General features: G+C 40.8%; 1 protein-coding gene across 3 annotated transcripts in view; it reads left to right on the forward strand.

The window, feature by feature from the left end:
- LOC119488051 (carboxyl-terminal PDZ ligand of neuronal nitric oxide synthase protein-like) overlaps positions 1-26,632 on the forward strand; it is a 202,695-nt gene that overhangs the window by 78,585 nt on the left and 97,478 nt on the right. For all 3 annotated transcript variants that reach the window (XM_037769218.1, XM_037769219.1, XM_037769220.1), the window contains one exon: positions 46-104. In XM_037769218.1, coding sequence (XP_037625146.1) covers positions 46-104 — 59 coding nt within the window. The remainder of the gene's footprint in view (positions 1-45; positions 105-26,632) is intronic.

Consider the following 26,632-nt stretch of genomic DNA (forward strand, 5'->3'; position numbering starts at 1 on the left):
TATTTTCTACCACCAGACCTTACGGTTTCGTTTTTGTTTCCACAGAAGAAGGAGTGGACGTGGGATGAGAGCAAGATGATGGTGATGCAGGATCCCATTTACAGGTAAGCTGCCCACGAGGTTTATTTTTGTACATAACATTTCATTTCTCTAGCTCAACTTGAAATGCTAATTTATTTAATTTTTAATTGCTATTCCAACGACTTCAGTCCTTGTGGCTCGTTGGGCCGTTTCCAAACAAATCCAAACTTGATTAAATGCACTGTGGTGACTCAGGAAATGAGAATCTTTTGTCTCTGTCACTGATAGTGTTGACATTTGGAGAAAGAAGGATATTGCAGCTCTTTGACGATAACTCTTACTGACTCCAGGACAGGGCAGCACAACGATTTCAGAAAAATAGATGAGTAATTAGGAAATGTTGCTGCATAAATGATATAGTATATGGGAGAGTAGAGGACCACTGATAACAATGACATGACAGCAAAATGTGTGGAGTCAGAAATGGGATTTTTTACTCTGGGTGAACAATACATTCATTTCTTTGTACTATTGCATTTTGAGAAAAAGCAATTTAGCAGAATCTGCAATAAAGGCAATTTTGAAAATGTATTTTATTAATGCATGTAATTAATGAGTGAAGCAATGATAATGAAAACAAGTGTGAAAACCATCACATTAATGTTGTTTGTTCATTTTCAATTTTAATACCTCAAAGCATTTTGGAACATTAGCACCTCCACTGTTCATTAGTTCAGTTATTGAAAACACCATAGAAGTTGATCATTTAACTCAGTGTTTTTTCCACATCTTACAGTATAATAGCTCGAGCAGTTTCATGGTGACAGCTTGAATTGAGTATTGAATAAAATGCAATTGATGTGGTTCTGTTGGCTCCATCAGACCGTGACCTTTAGCACACTGTGGCGGGTCGGGATGAGACTCAGTATCTCCAACTCTGAGGCCATGGTTCTCTGCCAGAAAACGGTGGATTTCTCCATCCGGTTTTGGAGAGACTCACTGCCCCAAGCGAGGAAGTTCAAGTATCACTTTACAAGTGAGGGTAAAATGGAGTGTGAGAGGCAGTTTGGTGCAGCAGTGATGTGGGCATTGTAACGGAAAGGTTGTGGTGAAGAGGGATCTCAACAGGAAGGCGAAGCTCTTGATTTACCAGTCCATCTACGGTCCGACCCTCACCTGTGGTCATGAGCTTTGGGTAGTGACCGAAAGAATGAAATACAAGCGGTCAAAATGAGCCTCCTTCGTAGGGTGGCAGGGTTCATCCTTAGAGATAGGGTGAGGAGCTCAGACATCCGGAGGGAGCTCGGAGTAGAGCCTCTGATACTTCGGGTCGAAAGGGGCCAGCTGAGGTGGTTTGGCCATGTGATCAGGATGCCTCTTGGACGCTTACCTTAGGAGGTTTTCTTGGCACGCCCAACTGGTAAGAGGCCCCGGGAGTAGACCCAGAAAAATGCTGGAGAGATTATATATCTTGTCTGGCCTGGGAACGCCTCGGGTCCCCCGGGAAGAGCTGGAAGACGTTGCTGGGGGAGAGGGACGTCTGGAAGATCAGAATTAGTGGCGAGGTTTTTGCTGAGGCAAAGAGAAAGCAATCAAAGGATGGAGCTCATGGGGACCGAATTACAAGGATTTGTGTGTGAGAGAGCGCAAAGGTATGTTAGTGAGATCTGTAGTGACATCCCTACTCTCTGTTCCACCTCACAGGACTGTAACCATAAGGTCCGGTTCATTCAGTCCAATTGCCTCAGGGGTGTAATCCTTTGATTTGAACTAGTACCACAGTCTGTTGTTTGTCAGGACAGACATGCTACACACACACACACACACACACACACACACACACACACACACAGTCAGACAGTGCTGCGAGGCAGCTTGTGTGAATTGGTGGCTCAGACGGATCCGTTGAGGAATGAGAGGTATACTTTAAGATGTCTGCACCATTAATCTCTCTTTAGACACACACACACACACACACACACACACACTCTCATACATGCAGTCACTGGTGAATCCAGTGAAGGGTGCATGACTAAACTAGTGAGGAACACTTCTTTCTATAGAGGAGTAGAAAGAAAGCTTAGCCATAGACACACACACACAGTTCATATTCTGTATTGAATGACTCATACTTTATCCTCTTTTTCTTGGTACCCCCCCCCAATCCCCCACACACACACACACACACAGACACACACACACACCCACCCCCAGGCGGGCACAGCTCAGAAGTGCATCCAGGAGCCCAGTTGGAGCTTTGGGCTTTGGAAATGATTCTGTCAGAAAGATGGATTTTGCCGGGCTGTTTGTGTAAGCATCTCTGAGCTTAGAAATTCTGAAAGATTTTGTTTGGTTAAAGATGCTTCAGCTTGTGCTGCTCATCTGAGTCAGTGTGCAGTTTTTAATATTGCATTCCACAAAGTTACTCCGCAGGAGGAGGCTGGGGAGTGGGGGGGGGGGCACAATACGATGGGTAAGCCCCATCAATCAGTCACTGCCATCTGCCAAGCCGAGTCTGACAGTTCCTGATGACATCTCATCTTTTCTGTTCAACTTACTTACAATGTGATGGTCCAACAAATAGTCTCATGTAATTTGCAAAGGTTGATATTTCACATAAAGCTGGACATACACTGTACAAATTTAGGGATGTTGTTGTTTAAAGAGGACCTATTATGCTTTTGTGCTTTTTACCTTTCCTGTAGTGTGTTGTATCGTTTTTTGTGCATGTAAAAGGTCTGCAAAGTTACAAAGCCCAAAGTCCGCACCAAAGGGAGTTACACTCCTTCACAGAAACACTGCTCCTGAACTAACTACCTGAAAGGCCTTGATTAAAGTTCCGCCTTTTCTTCAGTAACGTGGTGATGTCACCAAGTAACACATTTTTCGTAGCGGCTCATTTGGCACGCTGTCAAATTAAGTTAGTTCGAGTGGAGCTGGAGTGTAGTCCTAGGAGTTTGGTTCAGTTGACCAATCACAACAGTGGGCCAGCTGACCAATCGGAGGAGATTGGGCTTTTCGGAAGGGAGGAGGCAGGAGCGCAAACAGAGCGTTTCAGACAGAGGGTGAAAAGAAGTGCAGCAGCACAGCCGGTATAAGTAAAGCAAAGCGTTTTTTTGAACATTAAAGCATGTAAACATGTTCTAGTAGAAACCCCAAATGCAAGTATTCACCTGAAAATGAGCATAATAGGTCCCCTTTAATTTCAACTCATACTGTAGTGTAAATAAATTGTCTACAATGTAAAGCCAAAGCTCACCATTTTTGAGCTCACACTGTATGTCTGATCATCAAGCCATGACCTGAGTACGTGGAAAATAGAAAATAAAATGTCCCGTCGGCCTCTGCCGACCGTTCTGACTATTGACAATTGTCAATAAAGATTTGTTTGAAAGCTCTAAAGCAGGTAGGTCTTGTTACTTTGAGTCAAGCCCTTCCCAGAGTGCACCAAGGGAAGAGTTGCATGTTGACTCTGACCCGACTGTGGCCTGCATTACTTGCCGTGTAGGCCAGCCTGCCAAACTATACAGGTAATGTGAACCAGAGATTGCTGCATTGAGTAACTGAAAACCACTTGCAGGCCAGTTAGTTAGCCTATTTAATAGCTCATATCTCAGCATTTCGAAAAACACTTTTAGTTTTTTAAAGTTTTTGACGCCGTTTTGAGCACCTGCAGTTGTCTATTTTAAACACAATAAACATGCATTGAGATATGTGTAATCTGAATCAATAAACATAATACTAATGCATGCCATTTCAAGGGCGGTGGAAAAGCCTGAGTCATACCAGATGAGAGCGGTAGTCAGTCTTTTGACCTCGTTCTGTTATCAGTCAGGGTATCCTCTGGTGGACTCTACTGATTAAATTCAATTAATAATCAGCCACATTCTGAATACATGTTACGTTTCGGCTTTGTACTTCCCACAGGTCACTTCATACTGGGACAATACTGTGATATCTAAGAAGCCAAGGACATAGATAGTTACTCTGGATGTTAATTTATTATCAATATGCAGGGAGTGCAGTTTATAGCTCTCAGCTGGGGCATCGTGTCTTCAAATGTTATTTGAAAAGTAACCCCATGCAGTGTGCTGTCTAGTTGTAAAGGAGACTAAAGATTAACCTGTAAATGTGGGAAAGATTTAGCATGATGTGTGTTAGCTTCATATCGCTAAAGTGTAAATTAAAAGGCTTCCCTCGGCCACTGGAAATCCCTGTGTGAGAAAATATAATCTTTTGGTGATACATTGGAATGAATGCATCCCCATAAGATAAAGTGATACATATACACATCTAGCTTTTAGAAAAAATCACATCAAACTGTTATAAATGCTCTTTTGTGGAGTTTTTTTCACATTCACAGCAGCTGGACGCCGTGTCTTTAAATCATTTGGGGGGATTTAGCTGAGCGCTTTGCATTTTCTTGTGCGTTCCTTTTTCATCTTCAGCTGCTTTGTAGCTGGAGCTGCTGCTGCTGCTGGCTGACTGCCACTGAGACCGTCCACCACCTCATATGCAACATCAGCAGCGCTGGCGGGGGGGTTGCGCTCAATCACATTTTACACATTTACTTGTAAACACGTCTAAGGACTCTTGTGGTGATATTGCACTAACTTCATTTATTTCCCAGATCCTAACTTAAATCCGATGTAGCCTGTTATGCAAAGAGACAGTCAACAAAATATCTTCACTCTGAGGGTCTAAAACTGCGTGTTTCTCCTTCACACAGTCACAAGTGTTCACACGCAAACACTTATGTACTGTCCAAGATGAGAAGGGCTGATTACAACCAGTATAAGTGCAGCTCTCTTTTTGAGCAAGTAGGCTTCACTGTTGTTTACTGCATACAGTCTGAATTGAGTGCTTTTGTCATTATGTTGGTCCATTGTCTGCTTTGTGCCTACACTGTGCTCCAGCGTAGATGACTGTTTCATCCACAGCTGCTTTCAGCTGTCAGTGACATCAAACTACTACATTATCAAATCATTGTGCTTCTAAAGAGTGGAACTGTTGTAGATTATGGCGTTGGCGTTGGCGTGGATACTGTGATAATTCTCAGTTTGTTTGCAAAGTGTGGTGGGAAGCGATTATCTCAGATAGGATGCAGAATTTTTGGGGCACTCCACGGTCTTAACTTGAGCCACAGCCTGTGCTATGTTAATATTAAGATAGCCCAAATGTTTTGTTCTGTGACACCTTAAAATGATGCAGTGTCTACTTGTGACCCCAGATCACAAGTTGTGGCCTAAAGCTGCATTCACACCGGATCAGTCGTTGTGGCGATTCACCGTGGGGTTGTGCGGCAGAGTGAGAGAGTCACTAATGGCCCATTAACTGTGACGATTAACGTCTTCTGTTCCGCCGTGTCTGGGCTGTACAGCTCTGGATTGCCGGTTACGTGATTGGCCATTGCAGCATGATATTGGGTTGCGTTTCTCTAAAAGTTGATTCTGTTTTTACTTTTCCGCCTCTGGCCATTAAATTTTTTTTCGGCACCCCCTGGGGACGCCGCAGGCGCATCCCGAACACACATCCCCCGTTCAAAATGAATGGAATTACCTGTGTTTCCGCCGCAACGCCTGATCTGGTGTGAATGCAGCCTTAGAGTGGACATGAGTTGAGAGCAGTTCAAGCAAAGAGTCAATTTGCCTTCTCAGATTGTTTCATTTGAAAGATTTTTTTGTGGACTGAAGAGGTGAAAATTTATTTTTAGATAAATGAAAATTACCACTCCTCCATTGTTTCCAATATAAATACAGTGGCTGCTGCTCTGGTTAAAGCGCACAACTCTCTAACGCTGCCGTCAGAGTATATGGTGGTTCAACTTGCCGCCGTAGCTTGTCGTGTAACCATGGCAACCACAGAAAAGAGGGAAACGATACAGGAGCTGATTTTACTGGTATCCGAGTTCCGTAAATTATATTATGTCTTCCCTCACAAGTCTGTAAGCATCTTTAATGTTCCATTGCAATGAGAAGGATGCATGTTGGAGCTCTCGCACTCTGTTGTTGTCAATGATACTCACAGCTAGCCTTTGCTTTGAACAGGAGCACCATGTGTCCTTCTTATTATGACTCTGGTTGAATGGACAGGTAAATCAGGCCATATGCAGCCACATGCAACCTGTGAGTTGGTTGTCTGGCCATCATATACAGAACTATTTTAATCCACTCAGCAGGTCTCTACTCGGCTGAAAAATGCATTTTCTTTGAGAAACTTTTTTTTTTTTTTAACTTATGCTGAAAAATAGATATAGATCCTTTGACAAAAGACAGACAGAGAAAGAGAAAAATGGGGATGTTGCAGTAGCAATTGTAGCGGAAACTGCTAAGATTATAAAGATCTGAGACGGCGTGTAGGCTACGTGTGAATCACACCTGTGTCTGGGATTCTGTGGCCGCCCTAATTGGCCATAATGTCTGAAACTCTCAAGAGTCTCATCTACTACTTTTTTTTTTTTTTTTTTAAATTAGACTACCACAAAAGACCACTCTGTCATTGGAAATGTCCTGGAAAATTATTTTTTTTAATAGAGTCGAAGCCTGACTCACACCTAGTGAGTGGCTCGCTGCCCCCGGATGATGGAGTGCACCCCTATGCACTGCTCTCTTTGTAGTATTTCCTATTAAAGTGAGCAAAATGATCTCGAACAATTTAAGACCAAATCTGCTATAGAGAGGGTTTATGCTGCCATAATTTGCAATAGAGATGAGGTTCAATTATACATCGGATGAAATGTCTCCTTGGCTGCGCATACCATCTGTTTCTCATTATTCCTCCATACATCTACAGAAACACTGGATGGTCACGAGTCATCAGATACTCAAATTTATGAAATGGATGTTTAAATCAGGCCTTGACATCTAGTTGGTTTTCCTTTCATTACACATAATGACTATTGCACAATAAGTAGTCTTTTGCGCAGTCAGGTGAAATGATCAATGCACTAGTGATGTCAAATGTTTCGCCGTTTGAATATGGCTGAGCTGAACTACTCAGTGAACCAGTGTGGCTGCTTTCGAGGGCCTGTGAGTTAGTATGAGTGACTGGAGAGACCTGATACATAATTAATTAATTGAGCCACAGTGTCCGTCAATGGAACAACAACATTCTCAGAAGTACCCATGTCCTTGCTGGAGGCATAATCATATTACTTTCTTTTAAAGGGTGGATCCATTATTATTATTAATATTAGCTTTTTATATCATTCTGTAGCTTCCCAGTGGTGTTCTTTATGTATTCAAATCTGAACACTCAAATTTTGGTTGAAGTACGTATGTTTTAAAGTCAAAATGCTGTTTTCCCAAGCTCTTCTAAAAATGTTTTCCCACAGGTTTCTGCATAATGACGCTGCTACATGTACAGTATATATACATCCTTATAGTAGGTGTAGTAACATTACATACAGTAACTTAGATGGCGGTCGGCATGCTCCCCGTTTGGAAGAGCAGACAGGAGTAGCGGCACGGAAGCTAAACAATGTACTGCTGTGTGTGCGCCACGTTAGTTCGGATCCGAAAGTCACACAATAACACAAAGAAACTAACCGATCGATGCAGCGGTAGACCAGCAACTCCTGTTCTACAAGTTAAAATGACTGTTTTTGTGAATGGAGTCTGGTGGCTTTGAAGACAGCGATGTAACAGCTTCAGTTCCGCGTTTTAAAGGGCCGTCTGATGGCACATTAATGCCAAAATATTGTAAATATAGCGTACTCTTAAACTGATATGTATTTTTTTTTCTGCTGCTCCTGTACCACAGCCGCTTAATCTCGCCATCAGACCAAATTGACCTTGCAGAACGTGGGAGTGTACATACAACTGCACTCTAAAAAATCTGAACTAACCCTTTGAGTTATTTTAAAAATTACCACAGCTAAAATTTACTCATTTAGTGTTAGTGTTCACATTATTCATAACCTTATTGATTAACTTACTTTGATAACTACTTTTGGTCACTGCTATTTGCAATGGCTGAGTGGACGTTTCCATTTGAAAAAAATGGAAAAGAATGCAGATAGATCCGCCCTTTTAAAAGGTTCGTGTGAGTTTATTTCCTCCCATTGTTCCTCCTATCTCACACTCCTCCTCCATACCACCAGTCCAGTGAAACATATCGACTGCAAATCCGTTTAAAGCTCCCATTTGACCTGTGAAATCCTTGTTTTAGTGACTCATAGCCATGAAGTATAGGCCTCGGATATCATACTGTGAAAACAGAATAACAACATCTGTTGTAATGCTAGTTCAGTGATAAGGCACTGCAACTGAGAATATTCTAATATTGAAATAAATGAATACTTCAGAGTTATGAGCTTCCCCATGTGTCTGCATGCAAGCCAGTTAATACAATGCTCACTTGGCCGTAACAATAAACAAACCATGACAAATCATTGGTAACAAAATGTTGGCTGCTGCAGGAGGTGTTGCTGTGTAAGCAGTGGTCATCCACATTACACCAACAGCAGAGGACATTGGTGGTAGGTGGAAAGTTTCAGAAAGGGAGGAGAACTTTTAGTCCCTTTGCTGTTGCTATTTTCAGTTAACATTTACAGGTGTAAATCTTTCTGCTCTTTCTCTTAACACACACAGGTCATGTGTGTGTGTGTGTGTGTATATATATTTTACATTCATACCTGCCGGAGAGCCGCAGCCTCGGGGCAAAAGCAGCAGACCAACTCAGTCAGGAGTGTATCAGAATCCCCTGGATCATGCACACCGACCCACCCACGCACACCAGACTGGCAGCCTGAACACCTTTTTTTTTATTTTTTAGCCGTGCTCACGGAGTTCTAGGCAAACACAAACCTCCAAATCCACACAAGACAGACATCCAATTTGAAAAAAATAAAACACACACTAAATCTGTATTTGTCTCTGCACCACACATACACACTTGCACACACTGTTATGACTTGAGGCCACCCACCCATTCAGAGATGGAGCCGCAGGGCTGGGAGCAGGGGTAAAATAACACCACAGCCATGGCCAGAGTACTAAATAACATATTACATCATTTATAAACTTCATAAGCTGTTTCATTTATGTATGTATGTAACTAGTATGTGTCTCAAAATCTTTTTTTCCTGTAAAATCCTGCACTAAGTGCAGAGTACCAAGACAATTGTGCTTATTTCAGAAGTTATTTTCATGAGAAGTGTTGTGTTATTCTTTTTCTTATTATTAGTATTCTGTCTGGTCTCAAGCTGTTGACTCATTGTCTTCTTATAATAGAGTGGTGCAGGAATGAGTCCTAAAACCTGGAAATGAGCAATTTAGCACTTCCGGTTCCCTCGTCTCAAAGTCAGTGGTTTTTTTTAATGGACTTTTAGTAGGGCTGTCAAAGTTAACGCGATAATAAGATGCTATCGCAAATTTGTTTAAACACCGCTAATTTCTTTAATGCATTGACACAACTTGTTTTTTTTTAGGTTGTATTGGGCTCAGTTTTAAAGTTAGAGTGAAGATACTGGTATCATATGAAACTAAAAAAACCTAAGGAATCCATTGGTCCATGTCATACTTACGTGTCGCAAAGGAGGCTAAATAGATAACGCTCCAAACTTGCATTAAATTTTGGCGAGGAGAAGCTGGCATGGTCCCTTAACCTGAAAATACCAGTCTCCCTTTTCCAGACATGCCCAATTTATGATAATCACATGCAGTTTGGGGCAAGTCATAGTCAAGTCAGCACACTGACACACTGACAGCTGTTGTTGCCTTTTGGGCTTGAGTTTGACATGTTATAATTTGAGCATATTCTTTATGCTAAATGCAGTACCTGTGAGGGTTTCTGGACAATATCTGTCATTGTTTTGTGTTGTTAATTGATTTCCAACAATAAATTATATACATACATTTCCATAAAGCAATCATATTTGCCCACTCCCATGTTGATAAGAGTATTAAATACTTGACAAATCTCCTTTTGAACAGACTACAAAACGCCATCACGCCGACACGTCAGCCTTTACAGCCTAGTTGTGTATACTCGCCTAGCGTTGGCTTTTTACTTCTGCCGATTGCATTCACACTTCAGTCATAAGATTATCTTGCTGAACAAAACGTGGTAGGATCATAAACTTTTGTTTGCCACAGAGCTTATTTTCTGCAATAATCCAAAACCCAATGGAAAACTCCCATTGGCTTTTTGTTGAGGGAACCAGGGCGATGCTAACTTCCTGGTTGGCCTACAAACATACTTCTTCCCTGCACCTCTCTATATTGGTGTAGAATAGATCCATAGATGAAGATCTTTGAAGATAGTTATGACATCCACAACACATGATGAGTCTGGGCATTTTGCCTTTTATACCAGGAAGTCTGCATGTGGAAACCAAATGTGCTCATCTACTTTTGTCTGATCTCTCCTTTGTAAAAGCAACCCACATCCTCACACATTTGCCAAATGTAAAGGCAATAAACTTAGGCATGCATATTGTTATTATTCCTCATGGTTATAGATGGTTTGATCAGTAATTTCAGACATATTGTAAGATATCTTCTTATGGCAGCTATCAAGAGTTACAGCTGAAAGTAATTCTTTATAGACACATATTTTTTTTTAGTATTCCCATAATCTGTCAGTGTTGGCAGCCTCACCAGAGGAAATAAGATAAAAGACACATTCCCTCTCTGAAATTAATGCAGGTATAAAGTGACAGTAATGCAGTTGGATTTCTAGAATTCTCCACTCTTAAGTCAAAGGTACTATAAATCACCGGGTCCTCCTGGTTATTTTTTACTTTCATTAACACATAAATCAGCCTCGGTGGATTCACATGGTGAGTTCTGCTAAAGTTTTTGAAAATTCCTCCCCCCTCGGTATTTAATAACTCACTTATTCCCAAGTTGAACAGATGGCACATGCAGGCAGTCGGTAATCATAGCGGCAGATGATGGAGGAAGCTGTTAAAGGTCTAGAATACAACTTTACAAATACACCTGTTATGGAGCGACGCCTGCGAGCTAGTTCAGGCATATACAAGTGACATGCCTCACTCTCCATATCATATACAAAAACACACCATATCATATACAGTACCAAACACATCCTCCCAATTTGTCAGTCTGTTTAAGCCGCAAAAATTTCCCATCTCCCCCTCTGACTCATTAATGCCGCTGGTGCTCTGCATCAGTATTGTTGCAGGCTCCGACTGGGGGAATATGTTTAATCATCACTCCCCAATATCTCGTGTAATTATATCAGCGGGGAGTGATGAGGTCGGAGTCTAGACGCCTATCCATGTTCTGCTGTTGTAATAAACATTTCAAACGTGAGTTGTTTGACTGAACTATCATTTTTATACTCTCTACACACAAACTGATAAAATTGTCAGGCCTAACTGAATGCATTAGAAAAATGTGGCAACTTTGTTATGACAGAATTTAAATCATCATACTGGAGATTTAAATTAGGTGATACAGTATATTCCTTTAAAATCAGATGGCTGTAATTTGAGCTACACCCATAGACATAGGGTGGAGCTAAGTACAACCTAACACTGAATAAGACATTTTTAGGCAACCAAAATGTTAGATTAACTCTCTTGAGCAGAAAACACACTGTTAAAGGGTTAAAGTTGTAAAACGAAAACACGAACAACTCCCAGACAACACCTTGGTAGCAACCTGTCAATAATAAGGTAGCCACGCCCTAAAGCATACCCTGCTTTATGGTCTATTTGTCTCTAAATGGGACCATAATTTACTAAATGAACATCATGCTGTATTGTAGAAGACTTGAAACTAGCGATTGAGACCATAAACTCATGTTTACAATGTTTACTGAGGTAATAAATCAAGTGAGAAGTAGGCTCATTTTCTCATAGACTTCTATACAATCAGACTTCTTTTTGCAACCAGAGGAGTCGCCCCCTGCTGGCTATTAGAGAGAATGCAAGTTTAAGGCACTTACGCATTGGCTTCACTTTTCAGACTCAGGAGGTCTGAAACTACACTGATCAATCCGCCGACATTAGTTTATTGCATATATATAATATCATTGTTTACAGGTATGTTATAGCTTATAAGAAATTGCACTAGAGAAATGCCAAAGCTATGTTTGTGTAGTCTGTATTGCAGAGTTATTCATGACACTGATGTTTATTTTTCCAGATGTTACATAATTCTTCAAAAAGCTGCTGGAAAGATATTACTGTTTGATTTTTTAAATTTTCAAACATGTTTATTCTATCTATATTGGTATAAGCCTCAAACATCCAGTATCGTTCAGGCTCTAACTATAGCAGCGTGTGTCTCAGATGTTACATCTGTCCTTGCTGACTCTTATTCTAAAAATGTCATATGACTCGTATGTTCTAGTGTTGCAGCGTTTCTGTGTGTGTGAGTGTCAGAGAGATATTGGAAAGTAGTGAGAGTGTGTACATTATAGATGTGTGTGTGTGTATACATAGAGTATCTGTCTCTCGGGTTGTAACTTCTCCGGTCTTCGACTATGGTAATTGCTGTCATCCTCTGAGACACAGGCCGCCCTCGCTGACTTCCGCCTAACAGCCAGTATTAGAAGTGTTTGTCTCTGCCCCTCCATTCTCACTTCCAACTTCTCCAGTGAGAAGTTCACACCCACCCAATTAAAGTCAATCCTGTGTTTGTGTGTTCTAGAAACACCCTGATTATGTGATATGGAAAGCAATCTGTGATGTGGAGTGTACTACACACATTCTCCACACATTTTGCTTTGATATCAGCGTACTCGTGCCATGCTGAATACCCACTGCACAATCATTGTGCACATATAAATCGGAAACACACATGAAAGCCCATAAAGTTTCTCACAACCTCATTCACTCCTATACAATCTCTGTCTCCGCAGCATCCCATTCCTCCGTGCTCTGAGCTAATGGACTGTCCAGTCAAATTTGATAGTGTGCTCACTTCCCCAAAGGGGAAGAACTCATAGAAGGAAATGGAAAGAACAATTTCCCTCGGACAAACTCTTCCGAAATGTAGCTGGTAACATTTAAGGGGTCAGTTAACTGAAATTACAAAAGAAGTGGTCATGCAGTTTTGTTTTTATGTGCCCAGGTTTTGAAATAGCTGCCTTTGAAGCTTCTGCCACGACTCAGTGTACGGAAGTGAGGGAAATGCAATTTATCCCCTTCAGTCACTGGAAACTCTTTTCATAGGGATTATTTCTACAGAGAGAAAACACAGAGAGGCCTGAGGATTATTTAGAGTAACCCGGTGACAATTTTTTTCATCCAATGGCCTCTTTTAAGATGCTTTGAGCACCAGAGACAAAATTACACTCCCCTCCAATTTATTGAGGTTGCAGCAGAAATCTCAGGATATCTCAAAGAAATGTAAGCAGTAGCAGCACTAAATTTATATTTTGGACATTTTACAGCATCTTTCACAGGTGTAGAGACGAACAACGTTAGTTTTAGTGAAGCTGTCCTTGACCAAAGAAATTCTTATTCGACTAGCACTCTTGGATTTAATCAACTGATCTGTAAAACTGAGTTTCTCCACAAAGAATCACACAAAAGCACCACTTTGTTGTGTTTACCCGAGATGTGCTCATACGTTTCTTGGAAATAAGTCATTCAGCATAAAAAAAAACAAAAACAGTTGCCATTTACAAAGTAAGAGCGCGTATGAGGACGGTGCTGTGTATGAGAGAAAAGTACAGTGTTGCTGTGTAATTGAAGGTGATGGACATGGATCAGTACATAGTTTTTTGAAAGAATAAAAGAGTGTGTCTCAGGGAAACAGACATGACAGCAGAAAAACTAACTTTGGTAAAGTTAGAAAGATATTGAAAGATTCAAACTCCCTGGATCAATAACTCCTAAACGAAACGTTGTTAAAACACAAACGACGTCTCTTTCTAACCGTAGTAAGTTGGACAACGAGCTACAACTTCATTTTAAAACAAGCTGTCCTCCAAGCTGGACACATAACATTGGTCTCCATGTGCAGCCGGCTGTGAGACGAGTGGTCAGGGACCGTCTACAAAGTGCAAAGTACTCATTTTTTTGTATTTTAATATCCGTTTGTGAAAAGGAAAATCGAATGACCAAAAGATTCCCTGACCTCAAAACAACCAATTAGTCGACTAATCGACAAGAGGGGGCAGCCCTAAATTTTAGCATCTATAAAAAGTGACACATTATGGGATTGTTAGCAGAAAGTAGTAAACATACCTGTTGGAGACCTCGAGATCTCACAAAACTTAAACTTGCCCTCAATCGCTAGTTTCAAGTCTTGTTCAATACAGCATGATGTTCATTTATTTAAATTATGGTCCCATTTAGAGTCAAATAGACCATAAAGCAGGGTATGCTTTAGGGCATGGCTACCTTTTGATTGACCGGTCGCTACCACGCCGTTGTCTGGTCTGGGAGTCTTTCATGATTTCGTTTTAGAACTTTAACCCTTTCACATTGTGTTTTCAGTTCATGAAAGTTAATTGCAACATTTTGGTCGCCTAAAAATGTCTTATTCAGCCTTCGGTCGTACGCCCCACCCTCTTGCGTCACTTCTGGTTGCAAAAAAAAACAAGACGGCAAAGGCCAAAATGCTGAACTCAAGGCTTCAAAACGGCAGTCCACCAACCAATGGCTCACGCCAAGGTGACTACGTCCACTTCTTATATCCAGTTTATGGTTCTCACTCAGACTTTAGACACTCAAATAAAATCATTTAAATGTACACTGCACTGTATGGTAGAGGAAGCCATTTCCAACAACAACCTCATACCAATTTGCTATGAAAAAGGCTAAATACCCCCACTTTCCAAATGTATTTGACCTGCTCATGATCTGGCATTTTTGTTCCAACTGAAACTAGGATTTTATCCTCTTTGTAGTCTGGATCCACTGACTGGAATCGTGAAACTAGTCGCAGGCTTTCAACAGTTACTGTGATGTCCAGGGAAAATAGCTCTGCACAGCCAGTCGAGTCTCTTCCCACACCCAGATCAGAGGGACCCCGTGGTTCTCTGCATTATTACAGTGCTGGGCTCCGTCCAAATACTGAGGAAAAACAAAATGAGCGAGATTTAATCATTGACAGTCTCAACACATAACAGTGTCTCCCCACAGCAGCTCAGCCAGACTCCTTCCCCTCCCAGTGCGATTCACAAACGAGAAGTTAAAAAAAGAAGCACCCTTCGAATAAAACATCTGTACAACACCAGGTCATGTCTCTACAGCTGGTTCGGGGCCCTGAATTATTCCTTCAACTACTGCTTTGATTAACGTTTTAAGTTTTTTTACAAGAACAAGTGACACACCTGATTAACCTTCACCATTTCTGTCGGAGGAACCAGATATCACCTGCTTAAATGGCCGGACACCTGTTGCTTTAATTTTCCGTGATAATAAATGTCCTTGGATTTCCGACTTCTTCCTTCTACTTCCTGAAAGTAATAAAACGTTAAGAGAACAGATGCTTGGGGACACAAATCAGTCCACCCACTGACAAGTTTACTTTTTGTTTAGCAACATTGATCGCCTTGAAATGGAGCTGTAACACTGAATTAGTTGTTTGAAAAGAGGCAAGTGGCAGCAAAATGGCAGCACATTAGTTCCATACAGGCCTGTAATTGTGTCTGAAAATGACCTTTAACTGAAAATGGCACTAACTGGAGGAAATGCCTGTATAGCTGCCACGGTTATTAGATTTACTGTCTTCTCAACTCCAAATAAAGCCGACATATCTAGGAAGGCGTTGCAGGTCTTTTCACCACCTCCTATTCTCTTAATATAATACACTTTATAGGCATTTTAATTCAACCTTGTTTTTTTTTATAGCATTTCTAATACACAAGGAAGCGATCCAGTATATTTTTGGACTCATTCAGTACATTGATCATCTCAGTCCTCAAGATTAAAAGGACTCGGAGGGCATAGCACTGTGTTATTACCGTTGCTAACACTTAAAGAGATTGCATTTTCTAAGAACGTACAGTGTGTGTCTGCATTTATTTATTCCCTCCTCGCTGATTCACCCGTAGTACTGCTGCAGCTGCTGCTATAAACCTCTCTCAATTGGATGTAAATGAAGATGAAGACGGTTCGGTTCTTGTTTTCCTTCTCTCTGCCCACTCATTGCTTTCCACCGCCTCTGAGCATTATGTCCGTTTGTGTGTGTTTTGGTATGTGAGCATGACTTTGGTTAGTGTGTCCGTATTAGAAGACCACATTCTCGTGGGTAGGTCTGGGTGCGGTGGTTGGTTATGACGCTAAAACACAAGAAAAGGTGATTTGTCTTTGGGAGCAAGGGTTTGCTGGTGCTGCCTCTTTCTGTTTGTCCTCATTGTTAAACAGTTATTCTCCACCCTATACTGTAGATACAGCTGTTTTACAGCTGTTTTACATTTAAAACTTGAGGCTCACTGTTTCCATTTCTTACCAATTTTTCATTTGAAAAATACGGAAAAAAATATAAATTTTAAAAAGGAATTGGTATTTTTTTTATGCTCCCAGGCACCAGAAGGTTTTCCATTTCCTGCTCCAATATTTGCGCTTCATTATTGATTTCTTTCGTCCAGTTTCACCCGCCTTAATTATGCCTTGGAGTATCGTTGCACAGTGTTATGGTGATTCTTTGTTGGCCTGTTGGATGAAGCAGTTTGTGACCGTGCACGCCCACACTATATATGTGCACTCAAACATTTTCACACTACGAAACTACTATTTCCTTGGTGGCTTGCAGTGAAACCACTGGCTGCTGTGTGTACGTGTGTTTTCACACATCTGCGCTGTATGCTTACATAAGGCGAGTGTGCTGCCTTAGCTCCTAAAGACCTGACTATGGTTGTAAATGATTTGCCCTCCCACTCAGCTGAATGATTTGTTTTCATAAACAGTCATGACAACCTTAAGAGCAACACACTCTCATTCATATTTATTCACAGATGGACACTGTGGAATAGAGGTTTAATTTAATCTGAGATTTAATTTGACACGTTTAACATGCTATTCCCTGAAGTTCATCTAAATTTTAAGCAAGGAATCTCTTTCTGTGTGTATGTGGGTGTGTCCTTTGCATAACTCGTGATTCGCTCATACGATCTACTTCACAAATGGTGGGTGTATTGCAGGGGATCCAAGGGCGTGCAGTGTCAAAGTTTATGCAATTTGGCCAGATGGTGGCTCTATAACAACAAAACTTTACGTTCTGGCCTGCAACATTTGAACCATAAGTCTCAGAAACAAAAATTTGTAATTGTGTCGAATCTGTTTTTTCGTTACTCCTACAGATTTTGAGCTGTCGTCACCAAGTTTGGTACAGACCATCTCTGGACCAAGCCTGGAAAAGTGACAGATTGTTGATTTTCCATACAGTTTTGTTACAGCTGGCCCCCAAAATTTGCACAAATGCTGTGGGCAGGGCTTATATTACAAAAGTTGTCATATCACCTGAATGCATTGTGCCATTGCACCCACATTTGGTGGACATGTGTAGATATGGTGTTTGAATCGCCAAGGCAATTTGGTGCCATTTGGCCAATAATTGGTGCTGTAGCAGCATCATCTACCTATAAATCATGGAATCTCTGTCGGTCTGTGTGTGAGTGTGTCCTTCAGATATCTGAGAACCGTCCATCCGATCTTCTTCTCACATGGCAGGTGCGTTGCTGGGGTCCCAAGGATGTGCAGTGTCAAAGTTGGTGCAAACAAGACACGTTCAATGTTAATAAACTTGAATAAACAAGCGATAGTGCTCTGTGCAGCAGCGGGGGTTGGGTTGTGGACTGAGTCGAGCAAGCCATCCGCAGCGAAGCCTGCCATTGACTGCAGTTCACTTTTGCTGCTGGATGCTGGATATACTAACTTGACAACCAAACTCTTCTTCCCTTCCCTGGAGTCAACGAGCATTAAGCGACTCTTGAGAACGCTGCAAGCAGCTCTTCCGGGGGCCAAGCAATCGGCCCGTTCCCAGCCCGAACGGGTACGCGTTCCAAACGGACACTGCATTAGATCATATTAAATGAGACAATGTATTACAACTGTAATGTATCATTAGATTACAGATGCAATGCATTAGTTTTACATATTTTACATAACTTGATAAGGCTGGAAGCTTAGAAAAAAAAATACTAAATACACCACTTAGTTGAGCTTATTTTGTCACACATATTGTACTTCCATTCTCAAGTCAAAAGTGTAAAAAAGTCCCAGAAGCACTTTACTTTTGTGATTTATTGCAACCACAAATTGTATTTAGACAGGTATTATTTTTCTTGTATTAAAAGTAATAGTGCCTTTACCTGTCTTCTCGGGAATGTTGCTCATATACCCCTATAGCTTCACTACTGGCCGTAGGCGAAACAAGTCTAGCTTACCAGGCACAAAGCAAAGAGAAAATTTGGGGTCGTTTTGTGCCTGAAGGAAGGTGAGTGTGCTGAGAGTGTGGCCTCTGGCATCCCCCGTGCAACGCATGTTTGAGAATAACACTGATTTAAAAAAGAGTGGGAGGACGGGAGGAGTGGAAAGTAACACTTAGCAGAGAGAGGGAGATATGTGTGGGTAGAAGAGGTATAGAAAAGGACATGGAGGAGTGTTGCTAGTTTGGTAAGAAGGTGTAGTGAAGAAGGGAGGATAAGAGGGCAAAGTTAATGAGAAAACTTCACTCTGCAGCAGTTTGAATTCACTACGAAGGAGAGCTTCTAGATTTATTCACTTTGTAGTGCCACTAAAAGCTGATGAGGACTTTCTAAAAAGAATCCTGCCGTCTTTCTGACTTTTGATGCGTCTGAGTTTTGAATTTATTATGGCATAAATACCAGTCATATCCACTCTTTTCATTGTTCTGTCTCATCCTTGACTGACTCAGCCAAGTTGTCATTGTACCAGAAGGATGACAGATGTCTCAGAGTTGCTTTTTGTCTTGGCAGGTTATTAAAAAAGATCAAATCCACATTCAAATACAAATAGTCATGATGGTTGTACGCCTCTGTATCCAAGGTTGTACTATGTTCTGTTTGCTGTGTAGTAAATATACAAAGATGTTTTTTTTTTCTGTTTGCACTGATCATAACACATGAGATCTTAGTCCTGCATACTATGTGGTGGAAAAAGTCAGAATTAGAGCGCTCTCTCCATCTCTCCCTCTTTCTGTAATCTCATATGTATGAGCTGTGTGTGAGCTTTCTGTCTCTTTTCCTTCACTTGGTTCTTTTTCTTTTCAGTTTCATCACCGGCAGTTCAAATTATGTTTTATTAGTTTAGCTTTCTTTCTCCCTCTCATCCGTCTCCTCTTTCTGTAGTTCTCTGGAGATTCAGAAGAAGAAGAAGAGACCAGCAGGCTGCTTCATCCGCTGTTAAAAATACCATCATACATTCAATCCATTCAGTCACCTTGATGAAGATGCTTTTCATGCAAAATGCGTTGCGTTCTTATTTCAATGCTGCAGATTGTATGCATGTCCGTCATACAGTATGCATGAACTCAGGAGCTGTTCTCTCTCCTCATGTTCTTCTTCTATTGAAAAGAAGTGATTGTGTGGTTTTTACCAACAAGGACAACAAATGGCCTCTACGGGGAGGACGGGAGTATAAATAGAATAAAACTAAAGAAGGACAACAAGCTGAACAAGCAAGCTATGGAATGACGGTCCCTTAAGAGATTTTAATTTCACAGCTGAATTTTGAACAAAATCTGCAGTAAATTGTACACAGTATAAAAGTTCCTGTCGGCTGAGTAGCGTCCCCAATACCTCACAGCTTGCAAGAACGTACTGCCTGAGATATTTAATTCAGGGCGTAAAAAGATCATCAATGAATACACTATGGTGGCCTCAAAGCCCCAAAAAGTCTTAGGTGCCTGTTTAGAAATGTATCAACCTTTTTAAAGTTCATGGAGTTTTGAAGTGTGGTTGTATGAGGTACTTATCCATAGTAGGTATATTACTTTCAGTAGATGACGGTCGAGGTGCCTGCAGCATCGAGAAACAGACCAGAGCACCGGCACCCGAGCAAAGCAATACAGTGCTGTGGATGGGGATGGCAGAACAACTTATTTTAGCCACCTAAAAAAATTATATTCTTTTAAGTGTAGGCTATATTTAGAATCGTTTCCAACAGCGAACTAGGGATGCACCGATACCAGATCGGATATCGGGCAGATACTGACTCAAACAGCTGGATCGGGTATCTGTGACAATATCAATTCAATTCTATATGTATATACGATATACATTATATTCTGGAATTTTTACTTTTTTACTCGGTATCGGCCGATACCCAAAGCCCAGATATCGCTATCGGTATCGGGAATGAAAAAGTTGGATCGGTGCATCCCTACGGCGAACTGAACTGAACGTGAAACGTATCTATTTTGTTTTTGTCGTCTGAGTCTACTGGCTTTGGAGAGAGCATTGATAAGTTTAACTTTCAGTTCAGTTCCCCGTCGGAAATGAGAAGGAAAGGGCTGTCTGTCGGCATGACAAAGCAGTGAAAACATTCTAAATAGCGTACACTTAAACAGATATTGATATTTTTACCTGGGCCTTTCTTTAAGGTGGTTAAAATCTATTTTTCTGCCATCCCTTTGCACACCTGTATTGCTTTGCTGTGGTGTCGGTACTACTGTCTGTTTCTCTAAACTGGGGGCGTGAACACCGTCATCTACTGTAGGTAATACACTGCCTATGGATCAGTACCTCATACAACCCCACTTAAAAAAACACCCAGACTATCCCTTTAAGTTTTGGGAGAATTTGCTGTTAACTTTACTTCAAAGCAGTGTGGGAAGTCACTGTGAAGTAAGAGTTTTTATTTCAGATATTAATTTGGTTACTCATTTTTTTGGCTCTCATCTTTACCATGATTAGGAATGCACAGATACAAACCGTTGAGGAAGTCAGCGGATCGGGTATTGGTCAGACGTAACTGATGCACATCAAATACAGGTGGGCTGCAGATTTAGTTTTTAGTGCCATAGAAATCCCAGGACTAGTGTTATTTTTCCATAAAAATGACCTGATGAGTTCCACACTGTGAGGTATCTACTGTACTTTTAAATGTAGGGAAAAGAGAGCACTTGTATTGGATCGGGGATCTGTATTGCCAGATAGCCTGAGTAAAGGTATCAGATTCAGTATCATGAGCGTAAAGGTCGGATTGGTGCATCCCGAAACAATATTTATATTTTTGTTGCATTTGTGTGCAACATTTTCTTGTCAGGATCCTGCAGCTTCAAAGCCCAGACTCTGTTGCACATATCCACACATGCTCATACACACCAACGTGTACATGTGACCAAAAACAAACTCTCCCAGAGATCCACACCCCCGAGGCAAAATACCACATAAATATTTAACCTGTCTTGATTTGTTTTGAGGTTTGCATTTATGTGAGAGAAAGTGAGGAGCTTTATTCTGTTTGTCTCAGCTGAGCTCAGTTTATTGCAGGGCATGTGATTGATTTACTTATCATAAAAGACCCCTAAAGATGTTCATATAGAAGCACAAACTTAGGCGCTCACCTTTTTTTTGTTGTAAATAATGCATCACAGAGTAGAAATGAGACGAGCTTCTAACTTCTCACCTTGAATTTAACAAGTGCAGGAGGAAATTGCCTGTCTGCTAGATGATTAAGCCTGTTTTGTTGTGTTACTCTCAGAGTTGCCAAGGCCATGTTATATTATTTCTGGGCTTTTCTTAATGTGGGCACGTAGAGGTTGAGCTGACAGAACAGCTTTTCTCATATTGAACCTCTACCTTTTCACCCTGCCTTTTTATAGTCCCTTTTAATCAACATAATGCCTGATCAGTATGCGGTGTAATTGAGTCTGGTTTGCCTCGGCGTTGCCAAATCTGTTCTGGAAAAGATTTTCAGTCGGGGCTATCGCAGAAACTTGTCTGCATGCCATAAAATATGCAGGCATGAGAACGAGGCTTGTTATTGTAAAGCCGCACAGTGTTTCTCCTTCTGCTGAACTGTTGAGTGCATGGTTTTAGTGCGACACGGTCAAAATGCTTTATAGAACCTCTTTAAATCTTCTTTTGTTTAAAGTGATACTCCACTTTAAGTCTACAGATGAAGACAGTTGCAGTCACGAGCCAAGACACACTGAACTGAGGAGCAGCGGCAAATGAAAATGTTTTCTAACACAACCGTCAAAGGCGAAGACACACTTCAAGCTCAGTAATCACGTTGACGTCTTACTGACAGGCTGCCTTGTTCTTGCCGTCAAAATGTAAAAGCCATTCAAACTGTGAAAAACACTGAATCTAAAAGACTGTCACGCTGAGTTTATCCACAAAATTAAAACGGACAAGACGGATAATGTCTTTAAGATCCCAAAAATAAACATCATATTACACAATTCATTGTTCAACCCGATCCTTGAGATGTGTTGGCTTCAGGTCAAAGGTCAGATATTGCTTTGCATAATTGTGCCTTAGGTCATTTTTGTCATATGAGCTGCGGACAGATCAGAACACTAGTTTAACCTACAGGATCTAGATCGATTGACTTTTTCTCCACCGCACATCCAATTTTGAAGTCTTGGCAGATAGAGACTAACCTGACCCTGTCAGATGGTTTGTTTCACAGAACCATCTGAGAAACCGACATTGGAAACAGTTTGGAAAAGGGCAGACACTTTCAAAAAATCCTTGGCAGGTGATTGGATGAACCATCTGTCGTGACGAAAGCAAAAACTAACTGAAGGCGAAAACATCTTGCGACAGAGAAGGAATCCAGCTGCCGTGCAAGGTTAGACAGAGACGGCCACATACTGAACAACTGAATAAATACACAGACAACACACTGGGCAATAGGCAGAATATTAGTTATGTCACATAGCGACCTCCAAAATCCCGCAACAACAACAAGGACATCATCACAAAGTGTTTGCCTTGCCAATTTTCTGTGGCAATCCATGTGGAACATGGAAAGAGACGAGAGGAAACAAAGCTCAATTTGGTTGAGATGGTGAACGGAGAGATGAGGGCAACACAGACAACATTACAGAGGGATCAACCATACATGAGAATCCAAGAGTAGAAAGGTAGTAGTAAAAGACGGCCCGATCTAGGGCTGCAACTAACGATCATTTTCATTGTTGATTAATCTGATGATTGATTAATCGATTAGTTGTTTGGTCTATAAAATGTCCAAAAATGTTGATCAGTGTTTCCCAAAGTCCAAGATGACATCCTCAAATGTCTTGTTTTGTCCACAACTCAGAAGATTTTCAGTTTACTGTCATAGAGGAGTAAAGAAACAAGAAAATATTCACATGTAAGAATTAGACTCGTTGCAGCTCTAGCTTGATTACGTGCATAGCTTGTTCCAAACCTAACACAGAAGGCAATTGTGTCGGTCTCAGGTTCTAACAAAAAACTTTGACCTTTATGCACTGCCCTAAAAAAAATAGAAAACAAATAGAATTTAATCTAACGTTGCAGAGAGAGCACATCCTGGCTCTGTATACTCATATTGTAACACTTCCACCAATTAACCTAATGGACAGAGAATGCTGTAATTACTCCGTCTGGTTGAGGCTGTAACTTCCACATTGTGCAGCTGATTGACACTAAACCTGTCACTCAAACCTAGGCATTAATTAGCATTATTAGGTCCGTCTAATTGACTATTAGAGTTTTAACACACCATAAATATAACTGACATGTGAAAATCCACCTTTTCTTTCAGCTTCTACTGTTCCAATGGAGGAGACATAATTAAGTCTTTAGCACAGTTGTCCATAGTTTGACCACATTTGCAGGGATTAATATGGAATTTATTAATGACTCATGTGGGGTGTACAACATAATTCACTTGTAGGCAGAAAGAGGCTGAAAATGGTGCACGTTATTCCATGTATGTTTCATATAATACTGGAGCTTTTTTAGATATCCAATAACAGGATGTTCAATACTGGAAGATATTAATGCAGATGCATTTGGCTTTTCTTCCCGAACATGATGCTCTTGCTAAAAGTAGGCACACAAACACACACACTCTCAAACACACACTCTCACACACACACTCTCACACACACACATCTACAGTACAGCCTAATTTGGCACAGGTGCGTTATTGTATTGATTCCCTGTTAGTGTGCGATTGTCGATGCTGTGTGTGGTGCATTGCCTCTTAGCCTTTGATTTATAGCAGTTGGTGTTTCACAGGCAGCAATTTATCATAGGAAAAATGGCATAGGCCTTCTAAAACAAGCCCACTTCATTACTCAAACATCACATCACAGCCCTTATACACAATAGCCTGTTAACAAGAAGGGCTTATGTGCGTGAGTGAGTGAGCGTGTGTGTGTTCATTGATATTGTTGCCTCTCAAAAGTTAATGAATGCCAGGACGAATAGCTGCGTTTCATGTATGTTTATTTGTGCACATGAAAACCCGTGCGGCTGACAGTTTTCTCTGGTTATATTTTGAGACTGCAGCAGGTTAAATGAAGGGACGGGAGTGTTTTTTCTCAAACTCTTAATGCGTCGCTGAACTTTAACTCACCGGATGAGTCATGAATCATCTGTTTCGCTCCGCTGTCTCGCCGCTTTTCTCTCTCTGTCTCTCCATCTAGATATTCTACTTGTAATCCTTCACACACACTCAACTTTCTGCCTCCCATTTACTTTGAGTGTCCATCTCTCACACATTTCATTCACACTCTCTGGGCTTTCAAACACAGTCTTTTTTTCTGTTTCTGTCACTGCCTCATGCACTCTGCAGTCTTCCCCACATGATCTCCTGTCACTAACAATAAACTCAATCCAAGCACCATTTTTCCAGTCTTGATGGCAGAACGGCTTCTTTGTAAGGCTTTCAAGCTGATTTTCTTTTTCTTTTAAGGAATCTGATTGAAAGTATCTCTCAATAAAAAGAAGAACTTTTCAACATTGTGCATGTGGTAACCTCCTATAGTTAAATATGACACGTCACAGTTGAGTTAGGCATGAGGTGATAACAGCCAAGGGATGGACCTTGACCCTTGAAATCAATCTTGCGAGATAAAATTATTAAAACAAATCATGTCACTTCTTTAATTCTAAATCGAAACTAAACAAGTCTTTCTGTGAGAGCTGACATCCTGTTTGAGGTAGACTTAAAAATATAGCCAGTCATGACATTTTGGCAGTGATCCCTAGAATTTGGTTGGTAAAGAGTAGTGACAGATGTGTTGTGAGCCAAGATATTTTATCACCGAACAATAAACTTTACTATTACAGATGACAATAACAGTCAGGGTATAAGATAAGGATACATTTTGAACATTACATTTAACTGTAAACTAAATGATTGTAAATAACCACTGTAGATAAAAAATACATCAAGAACATTTTAAACTTGATTTACTGTAAGAAAGCATATAAACCATTTTTGTAGTGCGCTTTCTCTTTGCATGACTGCCAACAGAGCAGCAGCCAAGATTTTAGAAATAGTGAGGTCATGAGTTCAAGTCCAGCTACCCAAGAAAACCCCAGAAAGATCAAATCTATAATACTATTATTTTAATACTTCACATTATCATTGACTGGAGCCCGACGGATTTATCGTTGAGACGATTTTATCGGGCGATGTTGGCCTGTAGCAGATATATGGGTTACCGTCGAAAATGTTGTCCGATTTGTGCCGATATAAACACTCATTTTAAATTAACATAATGTATAACAATGTTTAGGTAGCTCATAAATATCGTTATCACGCAATTTCCCAATAGATTGCGCTCTGTATTACACTGTGGCCAGCAGCGTTAAAAGCCAAGACGAAGTTCTCAGCAATGTCATACCTACCTCATTCAACACGGGAAAAGTCCTTTAACTCTCTCGCAAAATACAGCTGGTGTCAACAAATGTAACGGCCAGCTCACTAATGGTTATATACAGTATATATTGGCCGATATATAGATTATTTTACTCCCTAATATCAGAATCGGCAGCTGGACAGCAGATCAGCTCTGACTGGTTCTTTTCCTCCGGTCTGTGAAATATGCAGATGCCGTTAGGAGAACCGGAGGACACAGAGGCACATGATTTTTTTTTCAGGTTGCCTGTTTCATGTACTACTGTCAGGATATAGCGACCGTTTTATAAAAATAACTTTTTTTAATTATATTTGCTCCAGTCTCGCCTACTTCATCTTTAACTGTTTATATTGTCGGTAAGCGATATTATTTCCCATATTTTTCCACCATGAATATCTAAAGCATTTACCTTTAATTTCAAAACCTTTTCCACACAGTTATGTATTATTTATTCACAATATTTTTTATAATCAATATTAAATACTAATAGTGTGTGAGTCTTAGAAATACTGGAATCCCCCTATAAGGTGTTAGCTGTTTACTGTAGAGTGTAAACTGTCCCCAGCAGGTTGCTAATATGCCCCAAAATGCAGCGTACCTGACATCAGTGTCCTTGTTAGCTTGTTAGTTATGAACTGGACTGGGTTATTAAAAGCTACATATAATCTCACTGTATTCATTTTTGCCTTTGATGTCTCCACTATGTGACAACATGATTGAGGAATAGGATGGCATCAGTACCTTAACAGGTGGTTATCTGGTCTATTAACTGAACTGCTGTTGGTGAAACTTCTCTCTGCACCTTTTCCCCTGCATGGCTGTTAAATGTTGCTGCAGAATGAGGAGTTAAGAGAGGGACACATTTT

The sequence above is a fragment of the Sebastes umbrosus genome, chromosome 5 (assembly GCF_015220745.1).
Source record: "Sebastes umbrosus isolate fSebUmb1 chromosome 5, fSebUmb1.pri, whole genome shotgun sequence".
NCBI lineage: Eukaryota > Metazoa > Chordata > Actinopteri > Perciformes > Sebastidae > Sebastes > Sebastes umbrosus.